Source organism: Microcaecilia unicolor, chromosome 6, assembly GCF_901765095.1.
Source record: "Microcaecilia unicolor chromosome 6, aMicUni1.1, whole genome shotgun sequence".
Lineage (NCBI taxonomy): Eukaryota > Metazoa > Chordata > Amphibia > Gymnophiona > Siphonopidae > Microcaecilia > Microcaecilia unicolor.
The window spans coordinates 321,532,544-321,559,423 of record NC_044036.1 but is presented as its reverse complement, the minus strand read 5'-3'; the positions used below and the strand labels follow the sequence as shown (position 1 = coordinate 321,559,423).

The 26,880-nt window shown below is 43.1% G+C and overlaps 1 protein-coding gene across 1 annotated transcript in view; it reads left to right on the top strand.

Moving 5' to 3' along the window:
• SPAG9 (sperm associated antigen 9) overlaps positions 1–26,880 on the top strand; it is a 228,701-nt gene that overhangs the window by 129,413 nt on the left and 72,408 nt on the right. Inside the window, 8 exon segments of the mRNA XM_030208362.1 lie at positions 4,500–4,557; positions 6,251–6,403; positions 10,208–10,259; positions 11,040–11,170; positions 11,291–11,347; positions 12,044–12,217; positions 12,319–12,448; positions 21,979–22,071. Coding sequence (XP_030064222.1) covers positions 4,500–4,557; positions 6,251–6,403; positions 10,208–10,259; positions 11,040–11,170; positions 11,291–11,347; positions 12,044–12,217; positions 12,319–12,448; positions 21,979–22,071 — 848 coding nt within the window.

Below are 26,880 nucleotides of genomic sequence, written 5' to 3'. Positions count from 1 at the left end.
GGGCGTAATGTACCCTCTATAAATAAAGCGATATGCGCATTCTCTTAAACGTGCATCTGTAACTAATAGAGGTATACGAGCCACAGATACAGATATATCCCAGTGTGCTAATAAGGACCCCACCTCTTGTTCCCACTTGTTTTTCAGTGCCATATGGTCTCGTGGGGGTTGCCATTTATTCAAAGCACTATAAATTAATGATATATAGAGATCTCCCCATCTCTGAGTGAATTAAAAAAATCTGTACGCTTGTTCCCCATGCGTCCACTCAGGGAGCCTCGCGGTAGTGTAGAGATGTAGGGCAGGGCTTGCCTTACCAGAAACCTATTGCCCCAAGAGTCTCACACTCGAGCAACCTATTCCTCAGCTGAAATCGGCTGCCCCTCCTCCGTCACCAGATGCTCAAGGTGAGTGATCCCCCCCCCCCCCCCCCCCCCCGAGCAGCCCAATCCACAAAACATTTACTTGTAAGCCCTGGCTGAAAGACACAATTACCTTGCAACGTAAGCTGATCCGTGACACCAAGATCGCCTCCTAAATGCCTTATAATCACTTTCCACACTGCCCTCAGTGGTGTCAACAATGCACTCTTCCGAAACTCCAAAGGGAGCTGCTTTGGGCTATGATGTAGCATCGATAACAACTGGTAAGGGGCATAATAAGCTTCCTCAAGGTCTACTGGGGTGTAAGTCTGACGGTGCAAACACCAGTCCCATGGGTGCCGTAATTGACAGGCTTGGTTATATAATTCCATGTCTGGTACACCCAACCCACCCCGACTCCAACTCCCAATTAAGTATGAAAACCTAACGTTGGATTTCTTGCCCATCCAGCAAAACCGGGAGATTAATCTATCTAGTAGCGGGTCTCTGACTTCGTTGAAGTCGCCACCCATCACTATGAGGTTTTCTCCCATATCCTGCATTCTGCTCAAGAGCGTCTTATAAAACACCTTCTCAAAGGTATTAGGTGCATATATGTTGCATATCAACATTGGTTGCCTCTCTATTTCCAAGGCCACCAGAACATACCGCCCTCTGGTGTCCTTTACCGTTTTCCGTATTTTTACATGCAGTCCCTTACGAATCAAAATTATCACTCCTCCTTTCCCTCCCACTGCCGGGGAATCTATGATCTCTCCCACCCACCATCTCTTTAGTTTCTCATGTTCTATGTGTGTCAGATGCGTTTCTTGTAGGAGGGCTATGGTCGCTTTCTGGTCATTAAGGACCTTCAATATTTTTTGTCTCTTTATTGGTGAGTGAATGCCCCCCACATTCCAAGTCACAATCTTTAAAGTTGTCATCCCTGTATATTAGTGTGTGACTCCAATTCTGCTTTCCATTTTTTATACACCCCGGAGGTGTCCCAGCCTCCACCTCCCGGGTTCAGTTCTTTGTCTACATTTCGCCCACCCTTATTATCAAACAGCCACATCTTCCTTACATACATCTCACTCACCCACATTCGCTCATTCTTCTTAGCCTTCCTCTGACCTGCCCCTCGCTTCCTAATCCTCCCTCCCCTCTGTCCCTTGAGCCCTTCCCCCCCCTCTCCCCCCCTAGAATACTTTACCCCCACCATGCCCAATGGCACGTGAGCTTCCGTGTCCCCAGGATTAGGACACTCTCTTAATGTTCTGAGGGCTGCCGCCCTCTGGCGTCCTTGACCAGTAAGCAGTCTACTCATAACCACAACCAGAAGTCCTTTTGACTCGCAACGGCGAGTCACCATCAACATATGTATTAATCAAAGCCAAGTCTCCTCCATGTTTCTGCTGTCTTTAACCCCCATCTTTCTGTCAGCTTTTCATCACGATCCACTATTTGGCGTTCACTTCAACCATTGTTCTCTCCAGGTGTTCCTCCGCTTGCTCCTGCCAGTTTATTCACAAAATCTTTAGCCTCCCTCGCTGTTTCAAAAAAGACTGCTTGGCCATTGTGAATCACCTTCAGTCTTGCTGGATATAGGAGACTAAACTTATATTTGAGATCAAACAAGGCTGAGCAGATGGGGGCAAAGTCCCTTCTGGCTGTTGATACTTTCTGTGAATAGTCTTGGAAACATAAAATTTTTTTCCCCTGGTATTCCAGTTTCTTCCCTGCTCTCAGGCTCTGCAGAATCTCCATTTTGTGAGCATAGTTCAGGATCTTTAATATGGTCACCCGTGGTCTCTCTGCGTTGTCACGTCTGGGTCCCAGCCGGTGTGCCCGTTCTATTCTCAGCTTGCCTTCAAGATCTGGCTGTTCCAACGCTCCCGGCAACCATTTTTCAAGGAAAGCACTCAGATTTTTGTCCCCCAAGCTCTCTGGGAGACCCACTAGTCTCAGGTTGTTCCTCCTGGAGCGATTCTCAAGATCCTCCAGTTTCGCTTCTAGCTCTCCCAACCTACGGGTCATTTTCGGGTGCTCTTCTGCAACTTTCCGGATCTCCTCCTCTGCCTGCCCCACTCGCTGTTGTACCTCGTGCAGCTCAGTCATCAGTGTGGTTTGCCTCTCCTCCATGCCGTCCAGCTTATCTAAGATCAGTTGCAGCTTTTGATCGATCGTCTGCTCCACTGCCGCCTTCACTTCCTCAGTGATCTCCGCGGCCCATAGCGAACTAGGCGAGGGCGAATCAGGCGCTCCTTTGTCCGCCATTTTATTTTCGCCGGGGCGCGCTCGATCTTTGGGCTCTTTCCGCCCTAATTTCGCCGCCATGGCTCGCGATTTCCAACTTTTGGCTCTCGCCCGTGCAGGGTTCTTTCCCGCTTTCAAATAAGCGCTTTATTCTCGTTTAGGACGCTGTTTACGAGTGCGGATCACTTCGTGTCCCGGAGTAGCTTCACCTTCCGCCTCTCTACTCCATTCCCCAACCGGAAGTCCCGGGAGATTAATCTAAAGGACCTTCAGATCCTTCTGAAGCAACCAGAGAGGCAGGGTTTGCATAGCATACAACCATTTAGGAAACACTACCATTTTTACTAAATTCACTCTCCCTAACAACGACAAGTGGAGGTCATGCCAACCCTGAAGCATCTTGCGGGTCTCTTCTAGTAACTATGAAACTTGGTACATCTGCCCCACATCCATGGGTAATAGTATACCCAGGTATCGGAAAGAGTTTCTTGCCCTGCGCAAAGAAGCCGTCGTATTTTAAACACACACCCAATTATTCAGCAGCGTCCAGTATCCTGATATGGCAGTGACCTTAGTTGTCCGCTTACAGGTGCTGAATGTTTCCAGTCTCAAGATAACTCCTGGCTCCTGTCTGGACTGCTGTGGTGCTCTGCGGCAGTATCCGGGTAGCAGGTGCCGCTTCTCAGATATCTGCCTTTGAGTATCAGACCCTAAGAGTTTAGTGCCATAAACTCAGTGTGAAACCAAATGTTTTTGCTTTGAATAGATTCCATATAGATAAAGTACCCAGTTTGGAAAGCATTACTGATGCTGCTGTTACAGTTCACAACATTCTTTATAAGTGCTAATAAGGAATCTTATGTTCACCTTTTGTTGCTGCATGTCCATTCTCCACATTCTCCTGTCCCTGTAGGTTCTTGCATTTAGCATTGATCTGCACTCACTCTGCTTCTGCATTTAATCTTTTCATTTTGCTGTACATGGAATGCATGGGCTTTTAGATCATAGTTTCCTTGATAAGGCTACACCTGCTGTGCGAGCTCAGGACTTGTAAACTGCACTCTGTGATGCATAAAGAGAAGGCTTGAATGACAAAACAATGCTTTTTAAACTTAACAGTAAAGTATAATCTTCATTTTTAAGGTTTAAAAGCTTTTGAAGTAACAGCACTAATTGTCTTCAAACATTTCAATTTCCATGGTTTTTGGATCAGTGCTTTCCCCTGATATTCTTAATGTAGTTCTTATAAACCTATATTTTTGCAGTGTCTTTGAGTAAAAGTTTTATTTTAAACAACAGAAATATAAAAAAGATGCACACCATCTCCTCCAAGTTCACTTTTAGGAATTACCTGATTGTGTTTTTCATGCTTTGCATGTAACATGACACTTTTTAGCTTGCAAGATGGCTTACCTAGGGAATTTGTTTTCAAAGGTTTTTAACACACATATATACCACCTCAACAAGAATGCAGTTGTAAGAATTGTCTTGTTAATACCAGTTGAATTATGTAATTTACGTTGCCCTATTTTTAGATTTTATGCTAGTACTGCTACTTCAAAGCTCACTGAAATGTTTGTGTTGGCCAGCACACTTTATTAAATGGTGTTATATAGAGTAAGAGGGCATTCAAAATGTCACTGCGGTTTAAATAAAAAGTGAAAATCAAATGCAGTCATTAAAATTGGTGATTAAGAATTGTGCTGGTTCACAGTGTTGCTTTTTGACTTTGGTAAGTATACCATGGTGGGTAACCACTGCTCTCAAAGATGTTTCAGAGGATACTCTGTATTAAAATATGTTTGACAGTCTGCTACTGGAAGATCTTATGTGAAATGCCTTGTTGTATTGACATTTGTGAATTCTGTCTTCGTTTTTGAGGTATGGGTCGTGAAGTTGAAAATCTTATTATGGAGAATACGCAGCTGCTAGAGACCAAGTAAGTGCTGTAAAAATTGTGCCAAGTTACTTTGAGAAGAAGGTTAAGGGTTATCTTCCTCCACCCCATCCCGCTCTCTGTTGGAGTTCCTCAGGGATCTGACCTTGGACCCCTTCTTTTTTCAATCTACACCTCTTCCCTGGGCTCCCTGATCTCATCTCATGGTTTCCAATATCATCTTTATGCTGACGACACCCAGCTTTATCTCTCCACACCAGACATCACTGCCGAAACCCAGGCCAAAGTATCGGTTTGCTTATCCGACATTGCTGCCTGGATGTCCAACCGCCACCTGAAACTGAACATGGCCAAGACCGAGCTTATTGTCTTCCCACTCAAACCCACTTCCCCTCTCCCTCCACTCTCTATCTCAGTTGATAACACCCTCATTGTCCCCGCCTCATCTGCCCGCAACCTCGGAGTCATCTTCGACTCCTCCCTCTCCTTCTCTGCGCATATCCAGCAGATAGCCAAGACCTGTCGCTTCTTCCTCTATAACATTAGCAAAATTCGCCCTTTCCTCTCTGAGCACACCACCCGAACTCTCGTCCAATCTCTCATTACCTCTCGCCTTGACTACTGCAACCTGCTCCTCACTGGCCTCCCACTTAGCCATCTATCCCCCCTTCAGTCCGTTCAGAACTTGGCTGCACGTCTTATCTTCCGCCTGGCCCGATATACTCGTATCACCCCTCTCCTCAAGTCACTTCACTGGCTTCCGATCAGGTACCACATACAGTTCAAGCTTCTCCTACTAACCTACAAATGCACTCGATCTGCAGCCCCTCCTTACCTCTCTACCCTCATCTCCCCTTAAGTTCCTACCCGTAACCTCCGCTCTCAAGACAAATCCCTCCTCTCAGTACCCTTCTCCACCACCGCCAACTCCAGGCTCCGCCCTTTCTGCCTCGCCTCACCCCATGCTTGGAATAAACTCCCTGAGCCCATACGCCAGGCCCCCTCCCTGCCCATCTTCAAATCCTTGCTCAAAGCCCACCTCTTCAATGTCGCCTTCGGCACCTAACCACTACACCTCTATTCAGGAAATCTTGACTGCCCCAACTTGTTTCGTCCTTTAGATTGTAAGCTCCTTTGAGCAGGGAGTGTCCTTCTTTGTTAAACTGTACAGCGCTGTGTAACCCTAGTAGCGCTCTAGAAATGTTTAGTAGTAGTAGTTATCCACCTTCACTTAATTCAAAGTGAGGTATAACAGAAAATGTAATTATAGGAGATTTTCATAAATTGTACACTTGGTTATAAAAGGAGAAATTGAGAGAAGCAGTTTCGTTCTCCCACTTATCAAATTAAGATGTATTTTCACTTTTGATCAGTTTGTGAGAGTAGTCATTTTTTAACTATACCCATTATGCTTTGTAATATCTGTAAAGAAATTTGTGATTTAAGTTTGTATTATTGTCGAAAGACAACACATTACTTATCTCTCTTGAGGGTTTCTTTTACTAAGCTGCGCTAGCAATTCCTGTGTAGCAGATGAGGAGGCCCTGAATTTGGAAGCAATGCTTTATAATGCTCTAAAACTGAATAATATGAATAAAATCAAAGGTGGTGGTGATTTCTGTAAAACGTTTCCAGTGGTGTCCAGAGTTTACCTTACCGTTCAAAATCATTTTGGTTTAAAAAGTGTGATAATTACTTACATAGTTTTAATAATGTATGTTTTTGTTTTGTTAAGAAATGCCTTGAATGTGGTCAAGAATGACTTGATAGCAAAAGTGGATGAACTGACCTGCGAGAAGGATGTCCTGAAGGGGGAGCTAGAGGCAGTGCAGCAAGCTAAGCAGAAACTGGAGGAGAAAAACAAAGAATTGGAAGATGAGCTTAGAAAGTGAGTCAAAGATGCGTATTGTATTCTGCCATAACAGTCAATTGACTGTTTATCTGTAAACAGCCTAGAGCTATGGTAGAGATGGCATACTTAAGTCTGTATTGTGTTCTGTTGTATTAATCTTCCCTTCTCATTTTCTTTATTTGGACAGTATGCTTTTTATGAATTTTACTAGCCGTTGAGCCCGTAAAAACAGGCTAGTAAAGGAAGGGGGGGGGGTTTGAAAGGCTCCCCCCCCACCGGATAGCTCGCGGCCGCCCCCCCCCCCCCCCCCCCCCGGAGTCCCCTCCGCCACCCCTCCACCCGGGCCGGGTACCTGGCTTCACTATTCAAACCGCCGGAATGCAGCACACAGCTCATCTGAGCTGCGGTCGGCCTTCCTTCTTCTCTGCGTGTGTTCCGCCCTCGTGTGATGTAATGTCGGCGAGGGCGGGACACAGGCAGGTAAGGAAGGCCAACGGCAGCTCAGATGAGCTGTGTGCTGCATTCCGGCGGTTTGAATAGTGAAGCTAGGTACCCGGGCCGGGTGGAGGGTGGGTGGCGGTGGCGACTCCGGGTGGGTGGGGGGAGCGGTAGCGGCAACCCTGGGGTGGGAAGCGGTGGCGACAGCGGTTCCCTCACTCGCAGGTGCGCAGGTTCCCTCTCTGTCACGCCCCCATCATCACGTATTGACACGGGGGCGGGACAGAGAGGGTCTCTACTGCGCATTTGCGAGTGAGTACGCCTCTTGCCATTTATATGTTTGATATTTTAAATAGAAGAATCTGATTCCATTCACAACAGGTTAGAAAACAGTTCAGTTTGCACTGGACCTTTGTTCTCCTTGGATAAGCAGGATAAGGCAACCATGCACAGGTGACATCGTCACATGACGGTGCCAGCTCAGATCTGCTTCCCTAGAACTCAGCCTGGAAGACTTTGTGAAGCATATGCTAATACGTTCCAACTTAGAGGCAACTTCCACACTTGCCAGACTTTATTTGCTTGAAACAGCCAGATGGATTCTGCTCCTCTCCTAAAAGTTCATATATTCTTCGAGGCTGCTTCACTTATATTCTCCATGGCAGACAACAAGCAGAAAAAGGAAATGAAAGAGAAGGACAAGTGAACAGAATAGGTTTTAAAAAGTGCCCTCAGTGCTCGAAGGAATATAGCACTCTGAGACACAATGTGTGCATCTGTTGCTTGGGGTCCAATCATGATGCCTGCTTGTAACAAGTGCACCTAATGACCCCCAAGGTACATAAGTACATAAGCATCGCCATGCTGGGACAGACCAAGGGTCCATCGAGCCCAGCACCCTGTCTCCAACAGCGGCCAAAAGAACAAACAATTTGTCCCGCCCATCCCAGAAATAGCGAATTTTTCCCACGTCCATTTAATAGCATTCTATGGCCTTTTCCTCCAGGAAGCTGTCCAACCCTTTTTTAAATTCTGCCAAGTCAACCACCTTAACCACTTTTTCCGGCAACGAATTCCAGAGTCTGTCTACACATTGAGTCTGTCTACACATTCCTCCGATTCATTCTAAATTTACTACACTGCAGCTTCATTGCATGCCCCCTTGTCCTAGTATTTTTGGAAAGCGTAAACAGACCCTCCACATCGACCCTTTCCATTCCACTCATTATCTTATAGACATCTATCATATCTCTCCTCAGCCGCCTTTTCTCCAAGCTGAAGAGCCCCAGCCTCTTCAGCCTTTCCTCATAGAGAAGTCATCCCATCCCCTGTATCATCTTTGTCGCCCTTCTCTGCAACTTTTCTAATTCCACTATATCTTTTTTGAGGTGCGGCGACTAGAATTGCACACAATGCTCGAGGTGCGGTTGCACTGTGGAGTGATACAATGGCAGAATAATATCCTCATTTTTGTTTTCCATCCCTTTCCTAATAATACCCAACATTCTATTTGCTTTCCTAGCAGCAGCAGCACATTGAGCAGAAGGTTTCAAAGTATCATCAACGATGACACCTAGATCCCTTTCTCGGTCCGTGACTCCTAAAGCTGAACCCTGCATGACGTAGCTATAGTTTGGGTTCCTCTTTCTCAAATGCATCACTTTGCACTTGTTCACATTAAACGTCATCTGCCATTTAGACGCCCAGCCTCCCAGTCTCGTAAGGTCCTCTTGTAATTTTTCACAATCTTCCTGCGATTTGACGACTTTGAATAACTTTGTGTCATCAGCAAATTTGATTACCTCACTAGTTACCCCCATCTCTAGGTCATTTATAAATATGTTATGAATATGTTAAAAAGGTCCCGCATGTAGCTCCACATCTTCGTGGAGCTATATGCCGCCTCCTCCACTCAACACGTGACGTGTTTCGGCCGTGAGGCCTGCGTCAGGGGTCTAGTATTATCTGTAGAAAAAAGTACCTTGTAGATCAGATGAAAAAAAGCACTAAAGCTGCTAACAACGATATCGTACACAAGAAAACGCTGTGCTGCTTTGTGAAACGAAATGTATCGTTGTTAGCAGCTTTAGTGCTTTTTTTTCATCTGATCTACAAGGTACTTTTTTCTACAGATAATACTAGACCCCTGACGCAGGCCTCACGGCCGAAACACGTCACGTGTCGGGTCATTTCTGCTACTGTCAATAAAGACCTTGTTCAGGAAGACACTCATTGTGAGAGGACTTTTTTGGATCCACTGTGTGTTTTGCCTTTCATTGGTTTTCCTGTGGAGAGTTCACCTTCTGTGGGTGTTTGCCTCCTCCACTCAGCCACTTATATCTTTCGGACTTGCAGGCCTTTGACAAGGCTCTTCTACAGCAAAAACGTTGACCAAGACATCTTCCCAGTGGTATCTGGGCTCCCCCCTCCCCCCCCCCCCCCCCCCCCCCCCACACACACACACACAAAAAAAAACCATCCCTTAGCTCGGGAGTCACCTGCCTTTATACTGCTTGTCCATGTAGAAAGTGAAATTGCTTTCCTGTAACAGGGATTCTGTGACTGATCAATCCCACTGTCTCTGCAATCCCTCCCGTAATCTCTCCCGTTTTCCCTTTTGGTTGACGCCTTGGAAAGCTGCCTTAGGCTTTAGCTACAGTACATTCTAGCAAGAGTGGCATTTTGCAAGTGGGCACATACCGAAAGTCTTCCCGACTTTTCTGAGCTCTAGGGGAGCTGGTCCAGTCTGGCATCCTTACGTGATGAATTCACCTATGTTTAGTTTGCTTATACTGCTGTTCGCAGAGAATCCCTAATATAGACATTTTACTGTAACAAATAAAATTTGATGGCCAGTAGGAACCATCAGGCCCATAAGGTCTACCCATTTACAGTCCTGCTGCCCTGAAAAGCTAGAACACAGTAATTCAAACTTTAAAAAAAACTAAGTTAACTCACCAAAATATAGTATGAATCAAACTTCTCATATTACTACAAATGAACTTGGTGACAAATTGATTCCAGTACAGAATAAAAATTGAATCTACATACTAATAAAAGATAAAATTAGTTTTAGTCGAGATTTCTCATATTTACTTTCTCATATTTACATTCCCAACAGTTATTGTGTGTTGGCTTTTCATGGCACCCTGTTTAAGTACCATAGACCCCAGTTGATCTGTGTCCCCTTATTTCACAACTAGGGCTCCTCCATGCTTAAGCGTGGTGTTTTTCAACCTTGTTATTTTTGTCTCAGCTACTGCATCTACTGTTCTTTCCATGAAAAAATTACACGTGCTATATAGATTAATTATAAGATGATTTTCTTGTCTTTAAAAACTACTTTGTCACTCTTTAATATGTTATAATGCTTGCTTAATAATTATGCTCGCTGTCTTTAAGAGTTCGAGCGGAAGCAGAAGAAGCAAAACAAAGAGCAAAAGAAGAGGATGATGTAAGTAAGATCTTTTCTGTCATGTTAAGAGTGTTTAAAACAATTATGTTCTGTGCCATTGCTTGCTACTCAGTCTGAAGAATACTTGGGGCTTCATCTTCAAAAGCATTGCATAATTAGAATCTTCAAGTACCTTAATTACAACTCAGCACCTTTTACATCCTGTAAATTACTGTAGTCAGAATCCAAGCTCTACCAAAATGGCTCTGTTACTTACGATGCTTCACCTATGTCACATAGGGCACTATTGCCAAACATGAACGGGTTTAAGCAAAGAGGATTTTTTTCCCCTTCTGGAGTGCTTTTATTTTTTATTTATTTTGCCTTTGCTAACATGAAACATGAATAGAAGATTAGGATGAATAGGCATTGGCACATCTTTGATTCCTCCTTTATCTATGACCATCAACATTTTGTTGAAGAGTGACGTGCCAGTGAGACTGCTGATATCGGAGACAACTCTTGCCTCCCTTTTTTTAACAGGTTGATAAGCACAGAACTGAGGGTGTGAGAACCATCTTTTCTTTATCCCAGCATTGTCTGGTTTGACAAACTAGAAGCTCATTGCCTCCCTTATATTTGAACTGGTCATTAGGTCCTGTGCTAGCATTTGGGAACATATGAGTTTATCTTGTTGGGCAGACTAGATGGACTGTGCAGGTCTTTTTCTGCCGTCATCTACTATGTTACTATGTATGTTTTGATCTGCTCTAGGTATAATTTTATGTGAAATGTTTTTGTGCAGTACTCAGACCCAGGTTATCTGTCTTTTTAATACAGAGTGATGTCCCCACTGCTCAGAGAAAGCGTTTTACTCGTGTTGAAATGGCTCGTGTGTTGATGGAGAGGAACCAGTATAAAGAGAGACTGATGGAGCTTCAGGAAGCAGTAAGGTGGACAGAGATGATAAGGTATGTGTTGATAAGCCTTCCAGAATACAGTGGCATATTTCTGAATCAGTTGACTCATTCTGAATGAACAGCATGTAACTGAAGATGAGTAACATCATGGCCGTGTTTTTTATATTTAAGAGCGTCGAGAGAAAATCCAGCCATGCAAGAAAAGAAGAGATCCAGCATCTGGCAGTTGTAAGAGTAAAAACATTCACAAGATTATCTATAGCTAGAATGCTTTATGTTCAATCTGTCCTAAAGTCAGAGCACTGACCAAGTAACAATTGTGGTCTGAAAAATGTGGACTTAATGCTGTTCCATTTGAATTACATTTGTATTCATACATATCAGAATGTTACGGTCTGTACTTATGGAATCAGAATCAAGGTTACTATTTTATATATTAAGAAATGGAACTTATTACCTTGAGTGTCTTAGTACTCGGTGAATAATGGCCTTAGTTTAATCTCATTAAGCCTGTGAAACATAATACTGTACATTTTTCTGAACAAGTCAGAAAATCCTAATTCCAAGCACCTGAAAGTTCAGTAAAGAAAGTAAAATTGGAAGCAGGAAGATGACAAATGCTCTTCTATCAGAGCAGGTTCAGTTTTTTTTTTCTTATGTAGAGGAGTGTGGTAGCCGTGTTAGTCCACTCTTAAGATTATCAATAGAAATCAAAGAAAATAAAACATGGAAAAGAAAATAAGATGATACCTTTTTTATTGGACATAACTTAATACATTTCTTGATTAGCTTTCGAAGGTTGCCCTTCTTCGTCAGATTGGAAATAAGCAAATGTGCTAGCTGACAGTGTATATAAGTGAAAACATTCAAGCATTACTTTTTTCTTATGTATTTTCATGTGTAATCTCTTTCCCTTCATTTCAGTTTTAGCAGATTATTTAGTTCATCAAGCAATGCCACAAAAAAGCCTGATCCACCGGTTAATGTGAAGTATAATGCACCCACTTCGCACATTACTCCATCAGTGAAGAAGAGAAGCAGCACCTTGGCAAAGCTCCCCAGTGACAAATCAAAAGCCTTTGACTTCCTCAGTGAAGAGTAAGTTGTCACAGTCATGGCATATATATTTGACAGGACAAGGTGTTGGAACAAGTCTGAATTTGCTATATTACAAATAAAATGTTTTTTTTTTTCTACAGCTCTGACATAAGCTCGGCGAGCCGAAGGGAACAGAAGCGGGAACAGTACCGCCAGGTGAAAGCACATGTACAGAAGGAGGATGGCAGGATCCAAGCTTTTGGCTGGAGTCTACCTCAGAAATACAAACAGGTACTTCCCACTGCTTTCTTTTATTTTTGTTTTGGTAGTTGTTATTCTTATTCCTCTTCAGTAAAGACTTAATTATGAAATTTTACATGCAGGCAATCATTTCAAGCAGTACCAAGATCTGTCTGGCTATTTCACTTAGGGGCCTGTGTACTAAAGCGTGCTAAGCAGTTAATGCCTATTTACTTTATTCCCCATCCTTTTCTTTGACATTTATATTTATATTGTCCACTGCCTAGCTGCAGTAATTTTACTACTACTACTTAACATTTCTATAGCGCTGCTAGGGTTACGCAGCACTGTACAATTTAACATAAAAGGACAGGTCCTGCTCAAAGAGCTTACAATCTAAAGGACAAGTGAGTAGACGATATGATGGGGGCAGTCAATTTGGGGCAGTCCAGATATCCTGAAGGTAAGAGTTAGGTGCTGAAGGCAGCATTGAAGAGGTGGGTTTTAAGCAGAGACTTGAAGATGGGCAGGGAGGGGGCTTGACGTAGGGGCTCAGGAAGGTTGTTCCAGGCATAGGGTGAGGCGAGGCAGAATGGGCGGAGCCTGGAGTTGGCAGTGGTGGAGAAGGGTACTGAGAGGAGGGATTTGTCCTGTGAGGGGAGATGAGGGTAGAGAGGTAGTGAGGGGCAGCAGATTGAGTACATTTGTAGGTAAGAAGGAGGAGCTTGAACTGAATGCGGTAACGGATTGGAAGCCAGTGAAGTGACCTGAGAAGAGGGGTGATATGAGTATATCGGTTCTGGCGGAATATAAGACGTGCAGCAGAGTTCTGAACAGATTGAAGGGGGGATAGATGGCTAAGTGGGAGTCCGGTGAGGAGTAAGTTGCAGTAGTCAAGTCGGGAGGTAATGAGAGCGTGGACGAGAGTTCGGGTGGTGTGTTCCGAGAGGAAAGGGCGAATTTTGCTGATGTTGAAGAGGAAGAAGCGACAGGTCTTGGCTATCTGCTGGATGTGTGCTGAGAAGGAGAGGGAGGAGTCGAAGATGACTCCGAGGTTGCGGGCAGATGAGACGGGGAGGATGAGGGTGTTATCCACTGAGATAGAAAGTGAAGGAAGAGGAGAAGTGGGTTTTGGTGGAAAGACGATGAGCTCAGTCTTGGACATGTTCAGTTTCAGGTGGCGGTTGGACATCCATGTAGCAATGTCGGTTAAGCAGGCCGATACCTTTGCCTGGATCTCCGCAGTGATGTCTGGTGTGGAGAGATACAGCTGGGTGTCGTCTGCATAGAGATGGTACTGGAAGCCATGAGATGAGATGAGGGAACCCAGGGAAGAGGTGTAGATTGAGAAGAGAAGGGGTCCAAGGACAGATCCCTGGGGAACACCAACAGATAGCGGGATGGGGTGGAGGAGGATCCATGGGAGTGAACTCTGAAGGTGCGGTGGGAGAGATAGGAGGAGAACCAGGAGAGGACAGAGCCCTGGAACCCGAATGAGGACAGCGTGGCAAGGAGTAGATCATGATTGACAGTGTCAAAAGCGGCGGAAAGATCGAGGAGGATGAGGATGGAGTAGTGGCCTCTGGATTTGGCAAGGAACAGGTCATTACAGACTTTAGAGAGTGCTGTTTGTCGAGTGTAGAGGGCGAAAACCGGATTGAAGTGGATCAAGGATGGCATGCGAGGAGAGAAAATCAAGGCAGCGGCTCTGAACGGCACGCTCAAGTATTTTGGAGAGGAGGGGTAGGAGGGAAATGGGGCGGTAGTTGGAGGGACAGGTAGGGCCAAGTGATGGTTTTTTGAGGAGAGGTGTGACTACGGCGTGCTTGAAGGTGTCAGGGACAGTTGCAGTGGAGAGAGAGAGGTTGAGGATATGACAGATGGACGGGGTGACAGTATGAGAGATGGTGTTAAGTAAGTTGGTGGGGATGGGATCAGAGGAACAGGTGGTACTTTTCGAGCAGGAAAGAAGGCGAGCGGTTTCCTCCTCGGTGTTGTCTGGAAAGGAGGAGAAAGAGGCCTGGCTTGGTTGGTCAAGGGTTAAAGGGTGAAAAGGAGGAGATGGTTTGGTAGTGGTTTCTTTGCGATTGGTGGTATATCTGTAAATAAATGTGTAAATTAGCACACATTACATAAGAACATAAGAGTTAGCTGTACTGGGTCAGACCAATGGTCCATCTAGCCCAGTATTCTGTTTCCAACAGTGGCCAAGCCATGTCACAAGTATCTGGCTGAAACCCAAATCGTGGCAACATTCCATGGTACATGTCCCAGGGCAAGCAGTTGCTTCCCCTTGTCTGTCTCAATAGCAGACTATGGACTTTTCCTTCAGGAACTTGTCCAAACCCTTTTTTTAAAACCCAGATACGCTAACTGCAGTTATCACATCCTCCGGCAAAGAGTTCTAGAGCTTAACTATTCCTTGAGTGAAAACATATTTCTTCCTATTTGTTTTAAAGGTATTTCCATGTAACTTCCTTGACTGTCTTCTAGTCTTTGTGCTTTTGGAACGAGTGAAAAATCGATTTACTTCTACTTGTACACCACTCAGGATTTTGTAGACCTCAATCCTATTTCTCTTTTCCAAGCTGAAGAGCCTTAACCTCTTTAGCCTTTCCTCATACAAGAGGAGTTCCATCCCCTTTATCATTATGGTTGCTCTTCTTTCAGCCTTTTCTAATTCCGCTATATCTTTATTGACATACGGCTTCCAGAACTGAATGCAATACTCAAGGTGCAGTCGCAACATGGAATGATACAGAGGCATTATAGTATTTTCGGTCTTATTCACCATCCCTTTCCTAATAATTCCCAGTATCCTGTTTGCTTTTTTGGCCGCCGCTGCACACTGAGCAGAAGGTTTCAGCATGTTGTCTACAACAACACCTAGATCTTTTTCTTGAGTGCTGACCCCCAATGTGGACCCTTGCATCAGGTAATTATGATTCAGATTATTCTTTCCAATGTGTATCTCCTTGCATTTGTCCACCTTAAATTTCATGTGCCATTTGGATGCCCATTCTTCCAATTTCCTAAGGTCTTTCTGCAATATTTCACAGTCTGCTCGTGTTTTAACAACCTTGAACAGTTTTGTGTCATCTCAAATGTAATCACTTCACTCATTCCGATTTCCATATCATTTATAAATATGTTAAATAGCACCAGTCTGAGTACCGGTCCCTGCGGCACTGCACTGTTCACCCTCCTCCATTGAGAGAAATGACCATTTAACCCTACCCTCTGTTATCTGTCCAATAACCAATTCCAAATCCACACATGAACCTTGCCTCCTATCCCATGACCCTTTAATTTTTTCAGGAGTCTCTCATGAGGAACTTTATAAAAGCTTTCTGAAAATCTAGACACGCTAACAGGCTCATTTTCAAAAGAGAAAAACATCCAAAAAGTGGCATAAGTCTGCATTTGGATGTTTTTCTCACAAAAATGTCCAAATCAGTATTTTCAAAACCTATTTTTAGACGTTTTTTCTCCGCCAGAAGTGCATCCAAATATCAAGGGGGAGTGCCAGGGGCATGTTCAGGGTGGAACTTGGGCTTTCCTAAGACTTAGACATTTTTCAGCCATAATGGAACAAAACAAAACCGTCCAGGACTAAAAACAGACATTTTGAGCTAGACCTGTTTTTATTACAAATAAGGCACAAAAAGGTGCCCTAAATAACCAGATGACCACTGGAGGGAATTAGGAATGACCTTCCCTTATTCCCCCAGTGATCACTAACCCCCTCCCACCCACCCCCAAAAATGTGATGGAAAAACATTACTTACCAACCTCTGTGCCAGCCTGAGATGTTATACACAGGTCCATTAGAACAGCATGCAGGTCCCTGGAGTAGTCTAGTGTTGGGTGCAGTGCAGACAGTTAGACCCAGTCTCCTACCTCCCCCTACCTGTTACGCTTGTGGAGGAAACTGTGATCCCTCCAAAACTTACCAGAAACCCACTGTACTCACATATAGGTGCCCCCTGCACCTGTAAGGTCTATGGTAGTGGTGTACAGTCGGGGGTAGTGGGTTTGGGTGGGTTTTGGGGGGCTCAGCACACAGGGTAAGGAAGCAATGGTGAGATGTGTACCCGGGAGCAGTTTATGAAGTCCACTGCAGTGCCTCCTTGGGTGCCCTATTGCTGTCCTGGGATGTCAAGGGGACAAGTCTACTAAAAATGCTGGCTCCTCCTACATCACAATGGCTTGATTTTGTGCTTTTTACACTTGGATGTCCGTCTCCTCCCCCCCCCCCCGAAAATGGACCAAAAAGCAAAACATCCAAATCACAAAACGTTGTTCGGAACAGTGTTTTTGAAAACAAAAGCCGTTTTTCCTTTTTGAAAATTACCTTCTTTCCTATTTGGATTTTGGATGTTTTTTTGCAAAACGTCCAAAGTCAGACTTAGATGTTATATCGAAAATGCTCCTCCACATCAACCAGCTCACCTTTATTTGCATGTTTATTCACGCATTCAAAGAAATAAAGCAAATTGGTGAGACAAGACTTCCCTTGGCTGAACCCATGCTGACTCTATCCCATTAAACCATGTTTGTCTATGTGTTCTGTAACTTTATTCTTTATAATAGTTTCCACTATTTTGCCCAGCACTGACATCAGGCTTACCGGTCTGTAATTTCCCGGATCACCCCTGGAAATCTTTTTAAAAATCAGCTTCACATTGGCCACCCTCCACTCTTTAGGTACTACGGACGATTTTAGCAACAGGTTACATGTTACTAACAGCAGATCAGCAGTTTCATTCTAGAGTTCTTTGAGTACCCTTGGATGTATGCCATACAGTCCAGGTGATTTACTGCTTTGTCTGTTTGGCTCAGTACAACTTCCAGGTTCACCGAGATTTCTTTCAGTTCCTCTACATCGTCACCCTTGAAAACTATTTCTGGTACAGGCGGATCACTTACGTCGTCTTCCGTAAAGACTGAAGCATAGAATTCATTCAGTTTCTCCACTATGGCCTTGTCCTCCCTGAGCGCCCCTTTGGCTCCTTTATGATCTAACGGTCCCGCAGATTCCCTCACAGGCTTTCTGCTTCTGATGTACCTGAAAAAGTTGTTACTGTGAGTTTTAGCCTTTGTGGCAGTTTCTCTTCACATTTCTTTTAGCCTTCTTTATTAATGCTTTGCATCTGATGTGCCAGTTCTTATGTTGCTTTTTATTTTCTTCATTTGGGTCCATTGTTTGAAGGACAATCTTTTTGCTGTAATGGCCTTGTGAGAAAACATGTAGCCACCTGCCTGGTGTTACCCCGCAGCCACTCAGAGGGTCTATCCCCAGCACAGCTCAGGTCCACTGCACCTGCTGCTTGCACTCTACACTAACACCCTCCTCCCGCTGACTGAGTCACAACTGCTTCTGGGCGAGTCTCCCACTCTCCAATTATCTCCAGTGATTTCTAGGTTACTGGAGCCACTCTTCTAGTGGTCCCACAATTCCCAGAAAGCACTCACAGACCCAAAACACAAACACCCAGGATTCTTCATCAGTCCAGACAAACAGGGCAAACAAACAATTATTTATTCTCTTAAAAAATATTGAACAGTGGAACCAAATAGTGCAACTGGCAAACAAGAACAGGTAACTGAAATAAAGATCAATCAAAACATTAACTAAACACTTGCATACTTCCTAGAAAGTACCTGGGGAGATCAGGACATATATGTGTTCACAGAGCTTCAGCAAAATAGATCTCTCTCTCCTTCTCCCAGGCTGAAACTGAAGCAACAGTCAACCACTGCTGGGTAATTTCAAAACTCCAGGCCAATCAGAGCCCAGAACAGTCAAGTTTCAAATAAAAACTGGTTACATCACTGCAAGGCACTTCCTATTATCTGTGTGCCAACTAAAAGAAAGAGAAGTCAGTCCTCTGTAACAGCTTTGAGCATAAACATGCACCATCTGCTGTCCAAACAGGAGAAGTACACTTCAGACATATTTAAGACAGGAAAATATCCAATACATTTTATGGCTTAAAACATACTGTTTCTTCACAAGCCTCTTTTACTTCACCTGAAGAAATTGCAGAGTCATGGAATCGGAGGTAGGGTATTATTATGGATTAAGAACTGGTTGAAAGATAGGAAGCAGAGAGTAGGATTGCGTGGCCAGTATTCTCAGTGGAGGAGGGTAGTTAGTGGGGTCTGTGCTGGGTCCGTTGCTTTTTAATGTATTTATAAATGACCTAGAGATGGGAATAACTAGTGAGGTAATTAAATTCGCCGATGACACAAAATTATTCAGGGTCGTCAAGTCGCAGGAGGAATGTGAACGATTACAGGAGGACCTTGCGAGACTGGGAGAATGGGCGTGCAAGTGGCAGATGAAGTTCAATGTTGACAAGTGCAAAGTGATGCATGTGGGTAAGAGGAACCCGAATTATAGCTACGTCTTGCAAGGTTCCGCGTTAGGAGCTACGGATCAAGAAAGGGATCTGGGTGTCGTCGTCGATGATACGCTGAAACCTTCTGCTCAGTGTGCTGCTGCGGCTAGGAAAGCGAATAGAATGTTGGGTGTTATTAGGAAGGGTATGGAGTCCAGGTGTGCGGATGTTATAATGCCGTTGTATCGCTCCATGGTGCGACCGCACCTGGAGTATTGTGTTCAGTACTGGTCTCCGTATCTCAAAAAAGATATAGTAGAATTGGAAAAGGTACAGCGAAGGGCGACGAAAATGATAGTGGGGATGGGACGACTTTCCTATGAAGAGAGGCTGAGAAGGCTAGGGCTTTTCAGCTTGGAGAAGAGACGGCTGAGGGGAGATATGATAGAAGTGTATAAAATAATGAGTGGAATGGATCGGGTGGATGTGAAGCGACTGTTCACGCTATCCAAAAATACTAGGACTAGAGGGCATGAGTTGAAGCTACAGTGTGGTAAATTTAAAACGAATCGGAGAAAATTTTTCTTCACCCAACGTGTAATTAGACTCTGGAATTCGTTGCCGGAGAACGTGGTACGGGCGGTTAGCTTGACGGAGTTTAAAAAGGGGTTAGATAGATTCCTAAAGGACAAGTCCATAGACCGCTATTAAATGGACTTGGAAAAATTCCGCATTTTTAGGTATAACTTGTCTGGAATGTTTTTACGTTTGGGGAGCGTGCCAGGTGCCCTTGACCTGGATTGGCCACTGTCGGTGACAGGATGCTGGGCTAGATGGACCTTTGGTCTTTCCCAGTATGGCACTACTTATGTACTTATGTACTTTTAACCATGCTGGCTGTCGTTTTCTCTTCTTTCCACCTTTGCAAATACGTGGAATGCATCTGGTCTGGGCTTCCAAGGATACCTTTTGAATAACATCCACACCCGATTTAGTGTCCTAACCTTAGCAGCCGATCCTTTTAACTTCTTTTTAACCATTTTCCTCATTTTATTATAGTCGCCATTTTGAAAATTAAATGCAGCTATAGTAGATTTCCTTCTCAGGTTCATTCTAGATAGTAACTCATACTTTATTATGTGTTAATTCTTATAGCACTGGCATGACAGCATGTGCTAAGTTGTGCGTTAACTGCATGCCCTGTTAGGGTGTGGAAACTGGGTGAGTTTTGAGCGGAGAATGGACTTAGGCTGCACATTGCAGTGCTTACCATACACTGTGTCCTTAGCATCTCCTCAGTAGGAAATGGTAAGTTCATCCACACTGTGACAAAACTTGTGTTGTAAAGAATGTTTCTGTGTAATTAATCTGTTATTCCTGAACTGGAGATCCTCTTTAAAATGAAGGTTCTCCAAATAACCATTTTCATTAAACTTTGTAAAATGATGGTCTTAAAATGTGCTAAAAATTAAATTGAGACTAATTAAGAAGTTGGACATAGTGAAGTGAAATGATTGTTGGAGTCTGTAACCATGTGTCTGAAAGAAGTCACCAGATTAGTCATTGCATGAACAATCAGTAAGGGGGGGGGGTGGAACTGTTTCAGGATTACTGTCGCCTTATCCTTTTGCCTTTTTTCTGAATGTTGAGGGTTAGGTGATCACAGCCCTACCAGCCATGCCTGTGATCTCTTTTAGTAGGATACTGCAGTGTTTTACAGTAGCTTTCTACAGGTTACAGTACCCCAGTTTTCCCTGGTGACATTCTAGGTACTAACCAGCTTGTCTATGTTCACCTTTCAACATTTAACAAGGTCAGGCTCTCCCAAGCCGATATTGCTGGGGTTTCAGAGTTATGTACTGGAATGTCACAGATAAAATGTGTAGGGTTGGGTATTCAACTGTGGATGTCTTTTTATGTAGAAAAAATTAATATTTAGAATCTGATCATTAATGTCTTTTCTCAGAAATAAGTATGGGGGGGGGGGAGCCTTAGGGAATCTCATCTAGAGAGAAAGTAGTCTAGTGGTAGCAGGAGATATGACCTGGTGTGTTTTGATAAATATATAGAAACTGCAAAGATCAATATTTTGTGGGGGCCTGAAATTCCAGAACAAGCAAGACCAGCTGTTTTTGTATGTATCTAAGGTAAAGAAGTGGAGAGCAGAAAAGATAAGTGAAAAAAACATTGTAGAACACAAATGTGTGGAATGTGTTTTTAGTTTTAGTTTAGTTTTGTTTTTTTGTTAACCTAACAAGACTGTTTTTAGGCAGAATGCTTGCTTCAGGGATAAAATCACATAAAAGCGTATTCAGCTTAGTGCACTGATTCTTATCAGTGATATGATTTGCTTTTACCACTTAAAAACCAAATAAAAAGTATATACATCTCAATTGTATGGTCTTGACACAGTATGTAAAACATAGTAAATACAAGCACAAACAAAAAAAAATTGCTCATATCTTTAATTACTTATAGATGAGATTTTTGTAGGAGACTGTATTCAAGATAGCACTACAAGAATAGGAAAAGGAGAAAAAATGTTTGTTAGGAGGAGACTGTTTCAGCAACAATCTTGATGATTATCAATTCCCTATCCTGTAGTATGCTTGCTTTTTAACACGTCTCGCTACTATTTTATAATTTTGATGTTTCAGAAAGGGGCCAGAAAAACATTGCAAACATGTCTTATATGTGTCTGTTTCCATTTGATTACGCTATATATTCAAATGGTGGAATTATAGACACAAACCTTATGACCACTAATGATGGTAACCTTGTGAATTTCTTTCATATTGTGAGGTTCTTCCATATTCTCTATACAGAAGATATGAGAGCCACCAAGATCTTTTCCCTCTTGATAAACTATCATTAATTATGATACATATCTTGTAGTGGTTATTTTCTCTAATTATAGCTCTTTTTAAAAGTATTGGTTTCCATATGAATAAATATGCCCACAGGGAATCTTTGAAGTGTGCTTCCAGTATAGCTCTGTATTTTGAAACCCTTCTTATCCTCCGTGCATATCTTATAAAGTATAAGTGCACTGTATTAATGCATATACATTCTCGGAGACACATTAGTCAGCCAGGTAAATAAACTCATAAACTGCTTTAGCAGTAAAGTTGGTAAGCTGTAAGTGCTTGTCTAAAATACTTGTTTGAGGAGCTTTTGGCCTCTTACATATTACTAAAAAAGAATCTTAGTTTTATTTTTCTCTGTCTGTCCTGATAGGTGGCAAATGGTGAACAGAGTGAAAGCAAGATGAGGAATTTGCCTGTGCCTGTCTACTTAAGACCGTTAGATGAGAGAGATACATCTATGAAGGTAAAATATGTGAAATCACTTTCTTTCATGCCTTTTTTTTTTTTTTACTTTTTCAAAACTTTATTTGCTCCATCAAAACACAGACACACGAGGCAAGCTACACAGAACCAAACAGCAGAGACCCAAGTAGAACCTTCTCAGCAATACAGAAAGGTACCCATAAGCCCATGCTTCAGAGCAGTCAGTTTTGCCATTAATGCAGCAGAGTTCAATTTGGCCAGAAGACAATCTTTGGAAGGAAGTTCTGGTCATTTCTAGTAAGAAGCCAGACAAATCCGAGCTGTTGTAACAATCAGATTCTCGAGCTTCTGGCCATCAGCATTTAGAGTTGTGGAGGCCCCATTCAGCAGAAAAATGTGCGTTGTGGTTGGAACAACAGTGCTAAGAACTGAGTAACCATCTGCCAATACTGCTGTGCCTTCGACCAGTCCCACCAATATGGGCCAAAGTGCCCAACTGGCCACATCCCTGCCAATAAGTCCCATCTCCAGGCTCAAAAAGGCGTTGGAGTTGGGCAGGAGTATATTATCATTGAAATAAAATTTTGTAGCCTAGTTTAATTAAAACGAGAAAAATGGAGGGCCACAAATGACTTATATAGGGGGTGTCTCAGTGCTCACGGGAGAGAGAATAGCCTAAAAGGGCCTCCCATTTCTCTTTATAATAACGCTCAACAGGAACACATAAAAGGGCTTTATGCACTCTAGAACTAAGTCCCTTGTTCGTCTCCATGCAAAAGACTTTCAATAACTGGAGGTCCTCCTCCTCCCAATGTGGTAACACCTTGCGCCTCAAAGTCTTGAAGTTGACAATAATAGAAATAATCATGATCTGTCAAACTGAACTCATCCTGAAGTGCTTCAAATGGTATAAGAACTCTATCCACAACCAGCTGACCCAAAAGGCAAAGAGACCTAAACTCACCCACTGTTAAAAAGTAGAAGTGAACACCCCCCCCTCCCCGGAATATACCCAGGGGCCCACTGTATAGGGGTATGATTAGAAATATAGCTGTGGTGGGGTGGGGGTGGGGGGGGGGGACACTGCTGCACGACATACCAAATGGGGACCGACTACTAAACGTCTTAAGTTCTCCCAGAGGTAACCAAGGCAAAGTATAGAAAGATGCTGAGGCCCAACCAATGCCTGTTTCAACTGGACCCACTGTTTATCTGTAGAAACTGACCATTCAGTAATGCCTGAAGTTGGGCTGCTTGGTAATAACACAGCGTGTCAGGCACCCCCATACCTCCATTTGCCCTATCCATGCATATTTGGTTCTGACCAGGGCTTTTTTTGAGGGGGTACTCGGGGATACTGAGTACCGGCACCTTTTCCACTGTCTGCTAAAATTGATCAATGGTCCCCAAGTTTTAATGAAAGAGCTCAGGCTCTACACACCAATTCTGCCTTGTCATAGGTTCTGTGACTGATTGCAGGGGGCCTGGCTATTGTGGAGAGGGGTCCCTCAGTGTTTACCCCCCACCCCTGAAGGGAGGCCTAGCATTTGAGTACCGGCACCTTTTTCACTAGAAAAAGTGCACTGGTTCTGACGCACCCAAGGAGACTTATGTTGCCAAATAAAGGCGAAATATTTTCGTTGAAGGTTACGCAAAAAAGGCCTTTGAGTAGGCAATGGCAAGGTGGCAAATAGGTAAAGGAATTTAGGGAGAACCATGATAATCGCATTCACCCGACCCAACCACTAAACATGTAACCCTTCCCACCGATCTAAATCTGTAAGGGCCGTCTTCAAAAGAGGAGGATAATTAAGCACAAATAACAGAGACAGATCAGCCGGAACATTCACCCCGAGACAGCGAATAGATATAGCCTTCCAGCAGAAAGGAAACTACTCATGGCGTTCCCTAAAGTGAGTTTCAGGTGAATTAAGGTTAAGAAGCTCTGATTTGGTAACATTCATACAATAGCCAGATGCCTGGCCATACTGGGTCAAAAGTTGTATAAGCTCATCCAATGAATGAGCCGGATCTGTCACCGTAAAGAACACATTATTAGCATACAGAAGGTGTTTATGTTCCTGGTCTCCCACCAAAACCCCTTGAATCCGTAACTGTCTGAGCTAAGGGCTCCATAATCAGAGCAAAAATCAGGTTAAAAACTATGTTTTAAATATCTTTTTTTATTGGCGTAATGTAACATTTCTTGAGTAGCCATCAGATCAAAGTAAAAGGTATTTCCTGAGCATACAAGTGAATCATATATTTTTTATACTAGTGGTTCTCAACTTGATCCTGATGACAATTGCAGCCAATCTGGTTTGATCTCATATGCATATTCATTGTGGGTATTTGCATGTACTGCCTTTATTTTATTCAGATCTTTCGTTCATATTCATTGTGGGTATTCTTAACAAAAAAAACCCAACTCAGCTGACTGGGTGTGTCTTGAGAATTGGGCTAAGAATTATTAAAAAAAAAAAAAAGTGAGCTTGAAAAATCAAATGGAAACTTGCCAGATCCTCTAATAGTACAACATACACGCTACCTATTTTGTGTTTGAATTCATTGAGCACTTTTTCACGATTGCAGTAGAAAAATTAAATGCGAGTTGTTTTTTTTTTTTTTTTTTAAATGACCAATGAAAGAGAATTGAACAGATTATAAAAAGGCACTGAGGCCGATATTCAGACCGCAGCAGTTAGACTGGCTAACTCCTGTGGTCGGTGCTAAGCCCGCATATTCATTGGGGTGCTTCTGGTGACTGCTGTTGAATATCTAGGTTATTTTTGGCTGGTTTGAAGATAACCAGCTAAATCGATATTCAGACTTAGCCGGTTATCCTCAAATCGGCCAGAGATATTACAGGGTTTGACACAGCTAAATATTGCTGCTAAGCCCGCTTTAAAAAGCTGCAGATAGCTGGTTATATCGCATAATATAGCGCAGTATAAATGGCTATCTGCTAGCCGCTAACCAGGGATTTTAGTCGGGGGATAGCTAGTTGTCCTCTGCTGAATATCTGTGGATAGCCGATTAAATGCTATTTAATTGATCAGCAGCTGTTCTGACCAGTTAAATAGCGCTGAATACCAGGCAAACTGTCTTTCCAAACAGGTTTTGAGGTCTTTTTCCTTCCATATTTATCTTAATTTTAATAGAATTTGTTTTAATACAATATTGATTCAGCTATATTGATCAGGTCCAATAAGGTATTTTGTGTTAGCACAACATATGTGGTTTATTTGTTTTTCTTGTTAGTTTTGAAGTGTTCATCTGAACTTCAGCTACACTGTAGACCTCAGATAGTGTGAATGTTTGGGGTTCATGATAGCACTGAGTTACTTAAAATGTGGTCAAATTATCGGTTCTACAATGTAATTCATAACAGAAAAAAGGAGGGGCATGGGGGGAGGGGGGGAGGGATGTCTAGCCCTTAGCATTTATAAGCAATCGTATATTATATTGAACCATGTTATATGGGGTCTACAGTGTATCTTGCACTCCTGGTTAGTTCTAAATTTTGCCTTTAAGTATCCTGAGCATTATGTCATTGACTCAGTGGTCTGTCTGGTCCTGAGAATTGTTCTCCCATACAGTTCTCTTGCTGTTTTAGTTAATAAATAAAAATACAATAGAAAATAAGGTGATAACCTTTTTATTGGACCAACTTACAATTTTTGATTGACTTTCGGAGGCTAAAACCACTTTCCTCGGGTCAGAATGGTATGAACAAAAGATGACTATGGTAGAATATGTAATTGAAACATAAAAACATTCCAAAGAAAGCTTTGAAGGGAAAGGTGGGGGGAGGGAGGGAGGGAGAACGGAGAGATGGAGGGGTGATCACAAGGTAGCAAAGCAGCAGATTTTTTATTGCATTCCTGGATTTGTTAGATTGTCCTCTTCCATAGCATCCATACCAGACCAGTCCAGAACCTGTGGGTTATTTACCATTCTGTTATGTCCATCAACCAGCAGTGGGAGACAGAGAAACAAAGTAGTTCTGTGTGATTCTCCCCTTAAGGACACTGCGCAACCTTTGAATGCTTAGTATGTTTTTCTCCAGTGATGAGCAGACCATGCAGCTTCTGGACTGGTTACTAAGTGAGAACTGGGCATCAGTTGAGCAGAGTGGTAACCTCACTTGAAGTTTTAAGCTCCATTAAATAAAAGGAAATGATACTCTGAGTTTGATTTCTTCCCCCCCCCTTATTTCCCATTGTTTTCATCTTTTCCCCTTGAAGGGGTTTAAATAATTGGATAGGAAGTTGTTTTCTTACCTTAGAACATTAGAAGAGCTCCATACTCTGGTAGTTTGTTTCAGGCTGCAGTACTGGTTAGTGGAAACAGGTGGGAGTTTGGACCCGCACCGGGGGGGGGGGGGGAGGAATGTTCTTCCCCCCCCTTTTTTTTTTTTTTGAACAAGGTTGTGTACAGGCAGAATGTTTGAGCTGGCAGCAGAGCGAGGTAGGAAATGTACAAAATTAGTCCAATAAATATGTATCACTTTATTTTTTGAAGTGACTTTTGAACATTCAAGTAACCACACTGTTTTATGCAAGTTCTTTTGGAAATTGCCTGTTAATGTTCCTCATGCTGAGGAGATGAAACAGTGGAGTGCTGTAAGCTAACATGAAGGAATTCTTTCCAATTAAATGCAAGATGCTTTCATAAACTTTTAAGGCCAAAATTGGAACAAAATAAGCATCGTTCCCCCGAAATAGACAATTGTAACGTTTTGTCTGCCAGATGACGCACCTTAGTGATTCTAATACATTTTTAATGTCTGAAGAGCTCATTTGACTTTGACATGCACAGTAGAGACCATTTCTAATCATGAATTATT